Below are 17,739 nucleotides of genomic sequence, written 5' to 3'. Positions count from 1 at the left end.
ATGACTTGGGCTAAAATGGAATTTTCTATAAAGATTTATGATTTAAAGAATTACATTGCCTAATGAATTCATGCTGCTTCTAAATATCCTTTTCTGCACCTCAACTCTGTTCTGAACTTGCTAATAATGAACATAAGAATGATGCTACCACTTGGTCTGGAATTTTACTGGTATTCCTTAATAGCACCAACAGCTATTAGATGATAAAATTTGAGGCCAAATTTTACTTAATAAGGCAAGATTGTCCTGAAAATTAAAATGCTTTTTTGGTTGATACTGTTTTAAGCAACTAACTTGGCTATGGTTCACCTTCAAATAATTTACATTATTATATGCGTATTCCTACAAAAAAGATCTCTGCTGAAGCATGAGTTGCTACTATTGAACACAGCTTGTAGATTATGGGTGTCTTGGGAGGTCCATTAAAAGCATATATCCCGCTGAGCTATAACTAATGAGCAATAATTCTGACTCCAGAGACCTAAGTTGGAGTTTGTGAGGCAAAACCATTTTCAGTAATGAGAAGGAAGGCCTCAGTTCTGCTTGCTCCTTTACACCCCTTTTATTTGTTTTCTGTGCTTTTTCTGCAGAAAACAGATAATTTCTGTCCTCCTTAATTTAGCTTCTTTGTTGCCATTCACTTTGGGCCATAGTGCCTTAAGTAAATGAAGTATATTTAATTTCCCATATAGTATTATGATAAATCAGTTGGAAAGTACAATAATTTACAGACCACTGGTCTAAACCGGTAATGATTGCTTTTGCCATTTCTTACATAATCTGTTTTATGATATAGATAATATATATTAGAGGTGATTGGGTATGACCATCTCCAACTAAACCCTGAACCACTGTAACAAGGACATCATTTCTTTCCGTAACCACAAATTTAATAGGTTGGAACCAATGTTACATTTTGAACTACTTCATTGGGCATTCATAGGAAAGGAAGCCAGAGAGCGATATTAATCCACCCAATTTAAGAATAGGGATGGAGGACATTTTAATTGCTCTTGCAGCCGTATCCAAAGTTGAAGATATGATTCTTCAGCATCCCCTGTTATATAGAAGTAACATTCAGATCATCAGACAAGGAGAGACCAGAATCTCTCTCCCTTGAGGTTTTCTCTGTCTTGAAAACAAGCTTGCTATTCCTGTGCAGACTTCCACTCCTCATGACTGTGGCTGGCTCCACAGACAAAGGTGAAGGGTGACCTATTTCATAGCAGAGGTCATCATAAGCATAATTCACATTGCCACAAGGGAAATTCTGCAGCTTCACCAGTTCAATCCCACCAATATCAATGTGAGGAGAGTGGTTCTGACTTGGAGATGAAGGCGATGCCCGAGAACTAGGGGAAGGACTATAATTCCCATCAAATCCTGAATCTTCTCGCTCTTGCATTGAGTTGAGTTTAGAGCTGGGACTGGATTGGCAATTATTCTCCACGACCCAGGATCCATATGTTGGGTTCCAAAGGTTTTTGGTTTTGTTTTTCAACTTATGTGCTGACTGACTTGTGGAATCCAGTTTCTGGTTTAAGACTGGTTGAGCCAAAGCCCCACTGCTGGAATGGTTGAACCGTGGTAAGCTAGGTCTTCTTGCTTTCCAGTTACTAAGGTTCTCCACTAATAGCTCTTGGGGACATTGTCCATATTTGTTCCCGGAATCATGTTCTTCAAATACTTGGTGGCTTATCTGAGGACATTGATTCCCAAGCAAAGGAATTATCCCTGTGTTGCTATTTGGATGTAGCACAGTGCTTCCTTCATCCTCTGGTGTGGGGCTGCATTCAATGGGCAATTCGGTATGGATCACATCAGGGTCCTAAAAGATAAACCAAGATGTTGGATTTCTTGTGCTACTCTTTGTTAAAACACTTGGCAGACACTCTCTCACAGAATTGAACAAGACCAAACTAAACAAAATCCATAGATGCATGGTCTTACTTAACTTAGAAAAGATGTTTTGGAGGTCCCAAGACTGCTTTTTTCAAAGGCAACTGGGCTTTTTTGTTTTTTCCTTGAAGACATTTCACTTCTCATCCAAGAAGCTTCTTCAGTTTGATTGAATGGTGAACTGAATATGGTGAATGGTGAACGGAAGAAGTTGCTTGGATGAGAAGCGAAATGTCTCCAAGGAAAAAATAAGAAAGTCTAGTTGCCTTTTGAAAAAATATCTTTGAGACAACCATAATCTGGATCAGGGGTCGCCAACCTTTTGGGCCTCAGGGACCACCAAACTCATAATTTTAAATCCCGTGGACCAGCGACCCTGGGAAAATCCCCCCAAAAGTCTGCAGGAAAATTCCCCACCCCATTTTCCTACTGATCGATCATTCTTTATTTGGGATCAAAGGATACCATCTCCAGCTCCATTCTCAGGGAGAAAGAGACATAGAGAGACTTTTGGCTTCATGCAAGGAAAGCAGCAGAAGCAGCAAAAGACTTTCTTTTTCTCCCCAAAACTCTGCCAGAAATGAGTCTTTGCCGGCACAGCCCCTTGGAGCAAGATGCCTTGCAGGGTCCCAAAGGGTTCCAAAGACTAATTTCTGGTGGAGTTTGGGGGAGAGAAAGAAAGTTTTTTCCTGCTTTCCTGGCGTGCAGCCAAAAGCAGAGCAAGAAAGAAGCAGAAAGAAACAGCCCAGTGGCCAGGCCAGGTGCATGGGGCAAGTGGGGCAAGTTCCCCCTCTCTGCCCTTTCCCCCCTCCTCTCACTATCTCGTGTTGTTCGCAATGCAAGCGACGGAAGCCTTGTGTTCCCATGGGCCATGTGGGCAGCGCAGCCTTGTGTCCCCGCACAGCCTGGATTAATTGCTTTGGGGGGGTGCTTTGGGGGTGACATTTCTCTGTGAACCACCAAAATGTTCTCGTGAACCACCAGTGGTCCCTGGCCCACTGGTTGGCGACCACTGATCTGGATGACATATATGCTATGGAAGAGAGATGGTGATTAATTGAGGCAGTAGACATTATGTGTATGTGTGCCCAACTCTTTCTTTTCTTAACATTTCCCAGAAATGAAGAACATATCATTAATTTCTGATTATAATCAATTGTGCCTCTGAATATAAACAAATATAAAATTCTTCAGAAAACCTCTCCAGGATGCAAGGAATTGTGGGCTTGTGGATGGGTAGTGAGGAAAAAGACAAAGAAGAGTTCAGAAGACAATCACAAGTTAGATGGGCCAATAATCAGGGTCAAATGATCACAAGTGAGTGAGGGGTCCTGAAAAATGAAGCAGCGCCTAAAGAGTAAAGCAGGAAGAACCAGCTATTTTGCCTAAGAAGACTACTTACTTGGGTGCAGTACTTGATCCTTTCCAGGACTGTAGAGAAATTTGGACGGTATTCAGGACTGTGCTGCCAGCATTGTGTCATGATCCGATAGCTTGGAGAAGAAATTGGAAAAAAGAATAATTTCTCTCAAACCAGTGAAGAGAGGAAAGTTTCCCCTTTATTAGAGAAGATGAGGTTTCAGCATCAGGAGGGACTTTAAATAAGGCTCCAGAGAAGCCATGTTGCTCATACCCTCAGGAGATTTCCGAGATGATTCACATGCACACTCATACCATAAGCAAATAATCAGACGGTCAAATTTTACAACAAAAAGTAGTGCCAGAAGTTTTTCAACCAGTTACAATAGGAAACCAGGCCCAGTCCTCCCCCCACTTTTTTTAACTCTCTCCTTTCTCATAATGATTTTAAGGCGGGGGGGGGCAAACTACGGCCCGCGGGCCACATCCGGCCCGTTGGTCTTTTTAATCTGGCCCGCCAAAGATTGGGGCCCCCGGTTGGAGCACCCAAGCGGGAGCCGGGAAACAACAGATCCGGGCCGGACGACAGCTTGGCGGCTGAGCGGGGCGGCCAACAGCAGAGGCGAACGGAGGACAGTCAACCTGCCGGCTGAAGGGAGAGAGACTCGCCAGCTGCCCTTCGAGGAGCTGGTGCGCGCCCAAGGCGACGGGGAACCCCGCTGGCAACCGCGGAGCAGTGGGCAGGCACGGGTGACTATGGGCGGGGACGGACTGATGGAGGGACGGGGCGGCATGCTCGGGAGCCTCGCAGGGTCTGCCTGCCTTGCTGGCTGGCTGCCTTCCACGCTGGCAAAGGGAGAGTTTGGGGCGTCCAGGCACGGATGCGCGCCGCCTCTCCATCCCTGGAGAGCATCGAGCCCGGGGCGGCGGGCGGCAGCTTCAGCGCTTGCCGGGCGGATTTCTCCTGTATTCGGGACCGGTGCGGTGGTATCTGACGTCCGGGGCTTGCGTGTGTGTTTTGGGTCTCCCCCTTTTTGCAAGGGGAGGTGTGTTACTCAGTTCTCCAGGGCTGACGACCGACCTCTTGCCTTTATTTACGCCAAAGGGAGTGGGCGGTTGGGGGGTGGGGAAGGGTCTTGCCGTGGCTGGCTGGGGAGCGTGTTTGCAGGGCTGCTCGGGAGGAGATCTGGGGGTGCCCGGCTCCCCAAGGTACCCTAGTTATTTATTGTGTACATGTTTGTGTGTGTGTAGTGACAGCTCCAATGATGTCATATGCCGCTACGACCTCCGTTCTCCGCACGTTCGTTTTGTCCCTTCCGTAAAGAATCTTTCACTGTCAATCCTGGACCGTTGGAGAGAATTGCGCTCGGATTTCCACAATTACCACCCTTCGTGGACTGGGCTCTGTTTCCAGCCATGAACAGTTTTGTGAGAGCGTCCGCTTGACCACGCTAACCGTGAAAACGCGCGGGGTTTATGCCGGGGTGCTTACTCGGGAGAAAACCTCTCTTGATCGCTGTTCAAGGTAGGGTCTGACTGACTGACAGGGGGTGGATTTTGCGGTTTCTGCATTGATACCCCCCCCCCGAGCCTTTTCAAAGCATCTCAACTACAGTGCCCATGATCCCCATCAAGAAGAGTTTGGGATAATGGGATAAAATCTTATAGGACTTATAAGAAAAAAGGATCTTTTTTCTGTTTATGTTTGATATGTACTGTTAACAAATGCAGTTTTTTATATGTATCGTATCTTGTGCTGACCCGGCCTGTCTGTCAAATTTTAAAAGTCAATGAGGCCCCCGAGCCAAAAAGTTTGCCCACCCCTGTTTTAAGGAAATATAAAGCTGATTTTTCTCTCTCTCAATGTAAAGCTCTCTCTGTCTGGTTTATCTGCAACTCCTACTTTCGTCTTTGTTGTTCCTTATGCTCTCTCCCTCCCTCCCTCTCTCTACCTTTCCCTCTCCCTACCCCTCACCCTGTGTGTGTGTGTGTGTGTGTGTGTGTGTGTGTATGTGTATACTGCATATTTTCCGATGTGGGTAGCAGAGGTGGTATTCAAGCAGGTTCTGACCAGTTCTGGAGAACCGGTAGCGGAAATTTTGAGTAGTTCAGAGAACCGGCAAATACCCCCTCTGACTGGAGATTTTACAGTATCCTTCCCCTGCCACGCCCACCAAGCCACTCCCACAGAACCGTAAGTAAAAAAAAAAATTTGAATCCCACCACTGGTGGGAAGGTAGTAAGCATAACATTTATCTAAATTGGTACAGTTTTGATCCTAAACTTTAAAGAGTGGCCAACCATATTAAATACAATCTTGATTATTTTCTTGATTATTTTCTATTGAATAAAGCAGCCATACTCACACAGGTCCAGGGCAGTTCTTGGGAGGGTCCATTCTTCCCCCACTGGTAACAAATTCTAACACTTCCTGGTTGGTTTTACATGGATAAGGCATATAGCCCAAGGAGAAAATCTCCCACAGCAGCACTCCAAAGGACCTAACGTGAATGAATCCAGAGTATTATCCTTTTGGTTAGCAACATTAAAACTTTATCCCAGTCTTTTCCATTGCTTCCCAACCAATCCTCCTATTATTTATGGACAGAGAGCTAGCAAAATATTGTCTCCACCAACCACAGTCCCTGCCACTTTTGTTCATCTTTAAAAATGCGATTTAGCTTGTAATCCTATCTGCAGGTAGCTGGGAATAAGTCTCCTGAATGCTTTGAATGGACTGCTCAGCAGTTATGAAGCCAATTCCACAGATTAGGATTAAAGCAAAATATTTACCAGGTGTCTGTCTTGGAAGTGAAGATGCCTTCCAGGAAAGCTTCTGGAGGCATCCACTTGACTGGAAGCATGGCTCGCCCACCTTTGCGATAATAGCTTGCCCTGGCCAAGTAGAAAAAGAAGATGTTTTGTACGGCAACAAAAAGATCCCCCCTTTCCTTCTTCCCTGCATTTTCACTGCAAGACTGCATTTCACACAAGTAAGTCTGAATGTCTGTTCCTAAAATGAAACATTCACTAGCATCAATAAATAAAGTGCCCATTATTCACCTTCCTTCTTATTCCATGGATTACTGCTAGATAATATCTCTACTACTGCATAATCAAGTAAAAGTGCTGTGGATTGCTCTTTCAATTTAATCTTGTTAGACATTTTTTCACATTGAAATAAACTTAACAGATAACAGATAACCAGAGTTGGAAGGGACCTTATAGGTCATCTAGTCCAACCCACCGCCCAAGCAGGAGACCCTACACCATTTCTGAAAAATGGCAGTCCAATCTCTTCTTGAAAGTCTCAAGTGATGGCGCTCCCACACCTTCCGAGGGAAAGCTGTTCCACTGATTGATTGTTTTCACTGTCAAAAAGTTTCTCCTTGTTTCCAGGTTAAATCTCTCCTTGTTCAGTTTCCATCCATTATTCCTTGTCTGGCCTTTGGGTGCTTTAGAAAATAGCTTGACCCCCTTCCTCTCTTGGAAGACTGCTATCATGTGTCCCCTGGTCCTTCTCTTCTCTTCACTAGACTTGCCATGCCCAGTTCCTGTAACTGTTCTTCACATGTTTTAGTCTTCCCTTCTCCTTACCTGTAGATATCTCGGGCCATTCCGAAGTCACCGATTTTGGCTACTCTCCCAGAATCAGAACAGGTCAAAAGGCAATTCCTTGCAGCTATATCCCTTTAAAAAAAGTCACACATGTACGAAGTGGAACTTAGTAATATTAAAAGATTTAAGTATTAGGTAAGTGCTCACTTTTTGCAAGAACAGCTCTGTTGTTCCCCCAGCACTTTATTACATTCAAACAGTCAAATCCCCTGAATAGCTTTTTTCATAGGGTACAAAATCAGGAGTGGGATTCTACCAGTTCGCACCTATTAGCTAGAACTGGTTGTTTACATTCTAAGCAGTTCGGAGAACCGGAAATTACTGGCCTAATCCTGTAAGGAAGACAGGAAGGAAACATTCTGGTGTTGCTTACAGAAACTGCCTCTCCGTTAACCCTTATTACATTCTTGGCAGGACTAGACTTCCTGTCTCAGGAACTTCTCTGGAGTTTTTTCCCCCTTCTTTGCTGGTACTTTGCTTGTGTGGAGTGACCATTCAAAGTTACAATGGCACTGAAAAAAGTGACTTATGACCATTTTTCACACTTACGACTGTTGCAACATCCCCACAGTCATGAGAGGCCAGCCGAGGAGATGCGTGCCGCGATGTGAGCGATATTGAGTTGGCCACACCCAGCCAATAACATGACCACCAAGCCATGCTCACCCAGTCACATGACTACCAAGCCACGCCCACTACCTAAGCCATGCCCAAAGAACCAGTTGTTAAAAATTTGAATCCCACCCCTGTGCAAAATCTACCACAGACCAACATAGTTCACAACGAGACCAGTCTCAGCACCCAATCTTCCTGATGCCAAAAAAAAATCTAATCAGGATTGGACTTAGTAAGTACAAGGCAAACCATCTCCACACTGTTGCTGAGAAAACTACATACTGCTGAGGGGCCCTTGCTGCTCTCTGAGCTTGGTTGTTTTCAATGGGTTGTTTCACAGGGATGTGGTGTGGCTTGGAGGGTGTAGCAGGGGAAAGATACTGTAAAATCCCCATTTCCACCCCACTCCAGGGGAAAGATTCTGTAAAATCTCCATTCCCTCCCCACCCCACTAACCTGCTTTCCAGCTCTGTTCTCCTGTGCAGGGCAACAAAAAAAGACCTAGCCGATCAGTTGGGACTTGGGAGGTCGAGAATAGCTGGAGGCGGGGCCAGTCAGAGGTGGTATTCTGAACTACTCAATATTTCTGCTACTGGTCCTCCAAACTGCTCAAAATTTCCACTACCAGTTCTCCAGAACTGGTCAGAACCTGCTGAATACTACCTCTGGTTGTTTTACTAGGTAAAGCAGTAAAAAAGCACCAAAGACCCCCTAATCAGCACCAAAGAGCACCAAACCCCCTCATTTCAACCCTGAGCTACAAATATTCTCCTTTGTTGGTACATGCCATTGAGCTTGACCCAAGAGAAGTATTTTTTAAATGCGACATCTGAGGGAAATTACTAGATGCCAGAAATGTGCAAAATGTTTCTGAAGGTTTTCAGAGGGTCGTGGAACCCACAGTTTTGAAGGCTCATTTTAGCTTTCAAGAGAAAGCACATGCCCCTCTTTAAACAACTGAAGCAGTTGCTAAATTAATCCTTTGTTAATTTAGTCACTGCTTTAAGTACATGGACATATTCTTGTCCCCTATCATTTGCAATGTTCTCAAATTTCCTTGGAAAGGTTAGGAGTAAGTCAGAGAACAGAGCTGGAACATTCCTTAAATGGCATCTCTGAATTGTCTACCATATTTTAATTTAACTACTTGATTTATTTTGCATTTAATTTAATTTAATAGCCCAGACTGGAATTGCCAGTTGAACAGATTTGGATCGGTTTTCTTTTAATGTGATGAATAATTCAAGATCTTCCTTTTCCACAGTAGGTGATCTGCTCACCTAATCCCAATAATTATAGTCTCAAAATTGTCTGAATTAATAGCAAATACAAATTTCATCGTGAGCATTTTTGTTTTTAAAGAAGCTTGATAAATGCTCATTTTCTAAAGTTACGTTTGAAAAGGAAATTGAAAAGAAGGAAAACAGGAATTATATGAAATTGTTTCAATTCATCACCAATCTGACTCCTGCTTATGACAGATGCCTCAGGAAATGAAGAGAAAAGCTCGGTCCTTCTTTGCCACCCTGTGATAAAACAGTCGATATACGTGGCCAATACAGACTTTGTAATTTAAAGCAGAGTTGGGTAGCATGCACTCTTCCAGATAGTATGGAATTGCAACACGTATCAGCCCTGTCCAACATACATGACACTGAAGAAGGACATGAAGTACAGTCTAACAATATTTCTAAACATGCTTTGCTAGTTGTAAGTTTTGGGAGGTTAACCTCTTCTAAGAGGCACCAACATTGCAGGAAGCTCTCCTCTCCAAATACAGGAGTGTAGTCAATTCAGTATTAGCATCTTGGTCATATTTACAGACAACCCCTTTATTACTGGGATGTGGCTTACACTTTGCACATTGCTGATAGCTAGTAATTTCCCTCAGATATCACATGTTTTCTCAGAAGTAATATGGAAGTGATTTGCCTTGCACTAAATCTAATCCTGTTTAGCTTTTTGGGAAACAGGCAAGGTGGAAGGGAAGAGATGCCTTCTTAGTCTTCTGATGCAACACTGCCATCTTGTGGAAACTGGAATATTAAAGGTAGTATCTGACGAATATTTACATACATATAAAACATATTACATATTAAATATTTTATAGTTACATATAAAACTTATTACATGTAACATGCCTTGCAGCAAGGGACATAATTACTTTCTCTGTATATTCTGGCACTGGCAGGTACCTATCTGAATCCCTAACCAGAATCAGAAGTTTGACTTCTTTACTGGGGAGAATGACGCACAGCTTCTCTTTGAAAAAAAATGAAAGAACAAAAAAAATTGAAAGTATAAAAATTGCATTTGGCTTTTTGACATAAGTTTTAATTTATTATTTTATATAATTTACCTTACCTGTTTTATACTGGATATGTTTTAATATTATATTATTAATATTGCTCTTGGACAGATCACACTGTAAATACAGATCACACTGTAATTACATAAGTTACTTGAGATAGTACCAAGTGAGGCTACCACAGGTAGCTGCTGTTAATCTCAGAAAATCTCAAAGTAGAATGCTGAGAATTCTGCTTGAGATTTTTAGAAAGTCATGATTCTTCCAAATATCCATGAAATGAGGTTTTTATCTGTTTTGAAACAGACATTTGGATGCCTCCAAAAGTACCCATCCTAATATTAATATACTTTATACAGCTTTTCCATCTTATTGTCCTTCCTGGATATTTGTGTAAAAACAAAAGACAGATGAAGTGTAGGAAGGCATTGGACAATTACTAATGAAGGAAGTCCTCAGTGAAACAGCACAATTATCCGTGGATGATCTAATCACAAGTTTCCACAGTTCTGTGATAAGAAATTAGAAGTACACATTGTCAATGGAGATTCTTAGTCATCCAGGTCACATCGTCTCAAAGGTGCTTTTTCAGTGAGAACTTGGATCGTGCCTTACCGTCCCTGTCCTATTATTTCTTTTATTTTTCTTATATGTATCCATGTATTCATAACTATGTTTTTACTTATACCTGTTATCTTATAAGCAATTGACAAATAAAAATAAATAAAATAAAATAAATAAAAATAAAAATGAAACATCTTCAAGCAAAACCAAAAATGGTCAGTTTCTTCTTTAAAAAGCACATTAGAGTCAAGCACAAGATTTTTTTTTCCCCAAGTGACACAACATGGGAAATATAACTTTATGTAGGACTATTGATTGAAAAAAAAAGATATGCATAGGAACCCAACATAGAAAAAGCATGTCTTAATCATTATGTGGAAGAACTTTACCTACCGGTGAATGAAATGGTTTTCCTCAAGATATTTGCAACCACAAGCAATGTCCCTGGCAATATTCAGCAAGTCCAGCATTGTCAAAGCAGATGGCTGATTCTGTATGGCATGCCATCGAGAGAGACAAAGAGGAAAGCAAAGAAAATTAAATTCAGAGAGTCCTTGTTTAGCAACTGCCTCCTTTAGTGACCATTCACAATTAGAATGATCATGAAAAAGTCAATTTCACAACCGATCCTTGGATGGATGACCTTCTCAGGTCATAAATATAAAGCAAAAGTAAGTTGAAGTAAGATCCTAAGCACAATGGCAGTTTCACTTAGCCACAACTTTGTTTAATGACTGAGTTGTCAGTTATGGTCACTAAATTGCCCAGAAGATCATTGGTTGCCCTCTCCCCTTTTTGGAAGAGTTTTATAGCTCCCGCTGCCTTAAGAAAGTTCAAAACATTCTCAAAGATCCATCTCATCCTGGGAACAGGAGTGGGATTCTACAAGTTCGCACCTATTCACTAGAACCGGTTGTTAACATTCTAAGCAGTTCGGAGAACCGGTTGTTAGAAGAAATTACTGGCCTAATCCTGTAAGGAAGGCAGGAAGGAAACATTCTGGTGTTGCTTACAGAACACTGCCTCTCCATTAACCCTTATTACATTCTTGGCAGGACTGGACTTCCTATCTCAGGAACGTCTCTGGAATTTTTTCCCCTCCTTTGTTGGTACTTTGTTTGTGTGGAGTGACCATTCAAAGTTACAATGGCACTGAAAAAAGTGTCTTATGACCATTTTTCACACTTACGACTGTTGCAGCATCTCCACAGTTATGAGAGGCCAGGCGAGGAGATGCGTGCCTCGATGTGAGTGATGTTGAGTTGGCTACACCCAGCCAGTCACATGACCACCAAGCCACACCCACCAACTAAGCCACGCCCACAGAACCGGTTGTTAAAAAATTTGAATCCTACCCCTTCCTGGGAACCCTTTTTTTGAACTATTACCATCTGGCAGATGGTACAGAATAATAAAAACAAGGACAAAGGCTGAAAAACAGCTTCTATCCCAGGGCAGTAGGGAATTCTGCTGTATAGTGCAGTGTTGGTGTCGTGTCGGGGGTTTCTGGTTCAATGTGTGAAGGTTGAAGGATGTATGTTTGTGTTTATTTTCATGGTCATGGTCATGGTCATGGTCATGATGTGCACTGAAGATGGTGTTTTGATTTCGTTGTATGAGGTACAATGACAATAAAGTAAACTAAAACTAAATGAGGATTACTTGCCAGTCAAGGAAGTGAGAAAAAACTATTCACAATGTTTAATTGTGCCCAGGTTCTATTTGAAGTGTCACTCTCTCCTGGTTCAGAAATTGAAAAGAGATAGGGAAATATTGACCTTGCTTACAAATGCCAGGTACAATGATCTATTTCAGCTCAGAATTGATGTCCCTTTCAGATGGAAGTATAGTTTGTTTCTGTCCCGCTTCAAAGAACAAATAAAAATAGAGGGAACAGGAACCAAATTAAAAGTGGAAAAGCTGTCTCTCTCTCTCTCTTCCTCCCTCACTGTGCCTTATGCCCTGCCAGCTCAAGCCAAGAAAGATGGTGCTTTCCAGAAAAAATAAACATCTCTTCTGTTATTTTTCTGAAGCACTACATGCTTATTATACACCATATCCTGGGGTGTGTGTTTCAAGTAAGAGGGAAATGTGACTTTTGAAGCTTTTCTTTTTTGGCTCAGAGTGTCTAATGCCAATCCCACAAACTTTGTTATGCATGTAGAAGCTCAGCTAGGATCATGCAGCATGCTAACCCATGGCATGAGATAATTTTAGAACAACGGCAATCTTTTTGATGATTAGAAAATAAAAGTTACAGAGAAGGGAATTACAATGAAATGTGGAAGAGAGTGGTTGGATTAGAGTTGTATAGTTAACTGCCAAGGAGAGGAAGGCAGACATATACATATTTCATGTTTCCTGGTTTTTATATTCTTTTTCCTTTTTCTATCGTTTCTGTTCATCTATTCTTTTTCTCTTTCTCACATTTTACTTTATTATTTTTCTCTCTTTGAATGTATTTCTTATATAAAATACAAAGATATCTATCTATCTATCTATCTATCTATCTATCTATCTATCTATCTATCTATCTATCTATCTATCTATCTATCTATCTATCATCTATCTATCTATCTATATCTATCTATCTATCTATCTATCTATCTATCTATCTATCTATCTATCTATCTATCTATCTATCATCTATCACTTTAAAAAAAAGAGCACAGTATGTCTATCTTTATACATAAGAGGGTGAAGGATGCAAGTACTAAAGAATTACTGTGCAGAAAGATAGGTGGCTAATAAATTTTACAAATAAATAAATAAATAAATAAATAAAAAGACAAATGTAGAACTGAAGCACCTTTTTATTAGAGATGTCCCAACCTTTGCTCTACCACCCTTGGTTGATGCCACACTTAAAACCTGGCCAGGCAAATTTCAGAAAGAGCAACCCACACTTCCAAACTCAGCCATGTTTTTGTAATATATGTATAAAATACCCTACTTGCAGATAATCCAATGTGTGGATAAGACAAACCCAATTTTGGAGGTGAATTTTGAAGGATCTCTGGTGCTCTCTGAGCTTGGTGGTTTTCTTGCAGATGCTTCATTATCCAAACTAGGTAACATCAACAGTGCTAATCAGTGCAGTGGTCTAATACTGATGATTTACCTAGCATGGGTAATGAAATGTCTGTGAGAAAACAACCGAGCTCAGAGAGCACCAGGGACCCTTCATTTCAACACTGAGCTACAAATATTCTCCTTTATTGGGGTGTATTTTGGCAACTAAAAGTTTTGGCTTATCCCTGAGTACAGGTAATACTTGTTAAGTAACTGCAGTTGGGACTGGCAACTTCATTGTTAAACAAAGCTGTCACTAAGCGAAACGATCACTATGCTTATCATCTGACATCATCTTTCTTTTGTTTTGCAGACCTACAAAGTGTACAAAGGTAAAGATGGGTCATAAGGTCACTTTTTCATCATCATCGTAATAACCTCAAACGGTCACTAAACAGTCACTAAACCTGCATATATGGTAGCTACTTTATTCAAGCTGCGTAATAATGTGAAAATAAATCCTGTTTCAACAACTCATTGGATGCCAGAGCAGGAAAAGGTTGGGAAAAGGGAGAGCTGACTCACCTCCCGAGGCCGATTCTTCCGTAGGAAGCTCTTCATGTCTCCTCCAGTCATCAGCTCCAAAAGGATAAAACGAGGCAACGTTTGCAGGCTCACCCCAATGCACTGCACTATATTCTGGTGACTGAACTTACTTCAGATTAGCCACCACACAGCAGCAAAACAGAGGAGGGGAAAAAAATGATATTGGTCTTTGATAGCAACCAAGATAATCTCTGGTTAAATTCTGGTTAATTGCAATTCTATGCAGTGAGTGATTTCAGACCTCAGATGTCTACTATCAGACTCCTTAAAGGCCTATAGACAATGGTTGATTATATTAGAGGGTAAATTTTGAGTAGGGTAGCTCCTTGTTACCACTTCCCACACTGATTCTTGCATATGTTAAATTTTCCAGCTTTTTTCGTGTAATCTATGGAGGCCACCAACACTCCATTCTTAAAAGGCAACAAATTATAGCAGTAGAGGTCTTGACTTTTTTTCAGAAACATAACTGCTCAAACGGGAGCACTAAAGCTGTGATAAACATTGGACACTTATTTTAATAAAATAAAATTCTAGTTTTTCAAAAAGTATATTAGGTCCTAAAAAATAGGTGACCGGTCTTATCTATGTGCTTGAGAATATAACTTAGCTAAAAACCAATCTCATTCCTCATTGCAAAATGGCACAGTAGTTATGTTATTTGGATTTGGGAGACTCAAGTTAAACCCTCTTCAACCATGGAACTCACTGGTTGACTTTCGGCCAATCCCATTCTCTCAGTTCACTTTCCCCCTCAAAGTTACATGGTAATCAGGGATGATTACCATGTAAATCACTTTGACTTATTGAAGAAACTATTACTATGAATATGATAAGTAAATTAAACCAAAAAAATAATGCTGCTGAAATTGAAATGGAACAATCTCTGCCCAAACCGCTAGATTTAAGCTTGTCTCAATTGCCATGATGTCGATAGCTTGTTAGTCCACCTGAGCTTCCCATGACCCCAGGGTTGCTATTGGTAATAGGAAAAACAGATATGCTTTCCATACTTAGATGAAAAATGTTTACAGGTGAAACTCGAAAAATTAGAATATCATGCAAAAGTTCATTTATTTCAATAATGCAACTTAAAAGGTGAAACTAATATATGAAATAGACTTATTACATGCAAAGCAAGATAGTTCAAGCCGTGATTTGTCACAATTGTGATGATTATGGCTTACAGCTCATGAAAACCCCAAACCCACAATCTCAGAAAATTAGAATATTACATGCAATCAATAAAACAAGGATTGTACATAGAGCAATATTGGACCTCTGATAAGTATAAGCATGCATATGTACTCAGTACTTGGTTTGGGCCCCATTTGCAGCAATTACTGCCTCAATGCGGCGTGGCATGGAAGCTATCAGCCTGTGGCACTGCTGAGGTGTTATGGAAGACCAGGATGCTTCAATAACAGCCTGCAGCTCTTCTGCATCGTTTGGTCTCATGTCTCTCATCTTTCTCTTGGCAATGCCCCATAGATTCTCTATGGGGTTCAGGTCAGGCAAATTTGCTGGCCAATCAAGCACAGTAATCCCACAGTCATTGAACCAGATTTTGGTGCTTTTGGCACTGTGGGCAGGTGCCAAGTCCTGCTGGAAAATGAAGTCAGCATCCCCATAAAGCTCGTTTGCAGAAGGAAACATGAAGTGCTCCAAAATCTTCTGGTAGATGGCTGCGTTGACCCTGGACTTAATGAAGTACGGTGGACCAACACCAGCAGATGACATGGGTCCCCAAATCAACACAGACTGTGGAAACTTCACACTGGACTTCAAGCATCTTGCAGTGTGTGCCTCTCCATTCTTCCTCCAGACTCTGGGTCCTTGGTTTCCAAATGAGATGCAAAAGTTGCTCTCATCAGAAAAGAGGACTTTGGACCACTGAGCAACAGACCAGTTCTGTTTTTCTTTAGCCCAGGTAAGACGCTTCTGACGTTGTTTGTTGTTCAGGAGCAGCTTGACAAGAGGAATATGACATGTCCAGGATCCATCTGTGTGTGGTGGCTCTTGATGCACTGACTCCAGCCTCAGTCCACTCCTTGTGAAAGTCCCCAGCACTTTTGAATGGCCTTTTCCTGACAATCCTCTCCAGGCTGCGGTAATCCCTGCTGCTTGTGCACCTTTTTCTTCCACACTTTCCCCTTCCACATAACTTTCTATTAATGTGCTTTGATACAGCACTTTGGGAACATCCAACTTCTTTTGCAATTACCTTTTGAGGCTTTCCCTCCTTATGGAGGGTGTCAATGATGGTTTTCTGCACAACTGTTTAGGTCAGCAGTCTTTCCCATGATTGTGATTCCTACTGAACCATACTGAGAGACCATTTAAAGGCTAAGGAACCCTTTGCAGGTGTTATGGCTTAATTAGCTGATTAGAGTGGGACACTTTGAGCCTAGAATATTGAACCTTTTCACAATATTCTAATTTACTGAGATTGTGGATTTGGGGTTTTCATGAGCTGTAAGCCATAATCATCACAATTATGACAAATCATGGCTTGAACTATCTTGCTTTGCATGTAATGAGTCTATCTCATATATTAGTTTCACCTTTTAAGTTGCATTACTGAAATAAATGAACTTTTGCACAATATTCTAATTGTTTGAATTTCACTTGTATATCATCACATTCTGAAAAATAATGATCCCAAGATGGATGCCATCTGTACATAAGTATAATTAGATTTCCCAGTGAAGAAATGCTGATGTTAGTACAGAAAGCATGAATTGATGATATGATTTGGCCTGTCATAACAATCCATAGTGTTAAATTGCTAGTAAACCTCTTATTGAGAAATCATACCACTAGGGAAAGAACAGGACTTAACACTCTTTGAAATTCAACCAAACTTTAAAATATATTTTTAGAGGTAGCCCTTTTCTTTTGTGTAAATAAATTTGCAGATGGAACCATATCGGCTATAGTATATTTAACTTACCCATGGCAAAACAGCCATTTTATGACATTAAATGACACACATAAACATTCAGTTCTGGGCAACCAACTCATTATTGCTGTTTGGACAATCAATGTATTTAATGTTTTGTTTGTTTTGGCCTTCAGACAGGGATTCTTATGAATTCTGGGTGTGGAGAAACTTAATTACTTTTCCTGTGTTGTAAAAAGTAAAAACATAACTCTCCCTCAAGTGAAGCTTGAAATATAAGTATCTATAATTCAATTATTTAAATAATTAATTCTCCCTGCTTCTTGTTCCAAAATGATTAAATTATTTTTCTGAAGTTCTCTTCTACAAAGAGACAATAGTTACCAACGGAAAGGATATCCATGAATATATAACAATCTCATACATTTATCAATAATTGGAATTGTGACTTGACTGTTTTATTGGTTATTTATTCATATCTGAATTTTCTGACTTGTAGAGTTACATGCAGCCCAATATGCAAGCCATACTGGGGTTGAGTCCAGATTTTTCGTTCTCTCTTTGGGAGTATCCCTGGCAAGGATCTTTTTGGGTTTTTGCTAGATTATTTGCAGGAAATAGGAATGGCAAATGTTACCACAGTTCAGGTAACAGAAATCATCCCAGTTTACTGAGATGGATACATCACCTTCGATTAGAGAAAAGTCACAAGCTATATTTATTGGTGACTAGAAGTTTCTAATAGATTTTTTTATTTGCATGAAAAAAATAAACTTGTGATTTATGCTTTGTTGATTAGACAGGGCAGATTATAAAAAGAAAAGTATTATTATATAACACACACACACACACACAC

General features: G+C 40.9%; 1 protein-coding gene across 2 annotated transcripts in view; it reads right to left on the bottom strand.

The window, feature by feature from the left end:
• The window catches only part of LTK (leukocyte receptor tyrosine kinase), a 127,974-nt gene that overhangs the window by 2,604 nt on the left and 107,631 nt on the right, over positions 1 to 17,739 (bottom strand). For both annotated transcript variants that reach the window (XM_087951680.1, XM_087951681.1), the window contains 7 exons: positions 13,961 to 14,090; positions 10,757 to 10,854; positions 6,856 to 6,948; positions 6,052 to 6,153; positions 5,625 to 5,759; positions 3,302 to 3,392; positions 6 to 1,828 (listed from right to left, as the gene is read on the bottom strand). In XM_087951680.1, coding sequence (XP_087807806.1) covers positions 1,061 to 1,828; positions 3,302 to 3,392; positions 5,625 to 5,759; positions 6,052 to 6,153; positions 6,856 to 6,948; positions 10,757 to 10,854; positions 13,961 to 14,090 — 1,417 coding nt within the window. In that variant the 3' untranslated portion in view covers positions 6 to 1,060. The remainder of the gene's footprint in view (positions 1 to 5; positions 1,829 to 3,301; positions 3,393 to 5,624; positions 5,760 to 6,051; positions 6,154 to 6,855; positions 6,949 to 10,756; positions 10,855 to 13,960; positions 14,091 to 17,739) is intronic.

Source organism: Notechis scutatus, chromosome 1 (genome assembly GCF_049901735.1).
Source record: "Notechis scutatus isolate UNSWTSFEM ecotype Mainland chromosome 1, rNotScu1.2, whole genome shotgun sequence".
Taxonomy (NCBI): domain Eukaryota; kingdom Metazoa; phylum Chordata; class Lepidosauria; order Squamata; family Elapidae; genus Notechis; species Notechis scutatus.
The sequence above is the reverse complement of the archived record's forward strand: the minus strand, read 5'-3'. Positions and strand labels throughout refer to the sequence as shown.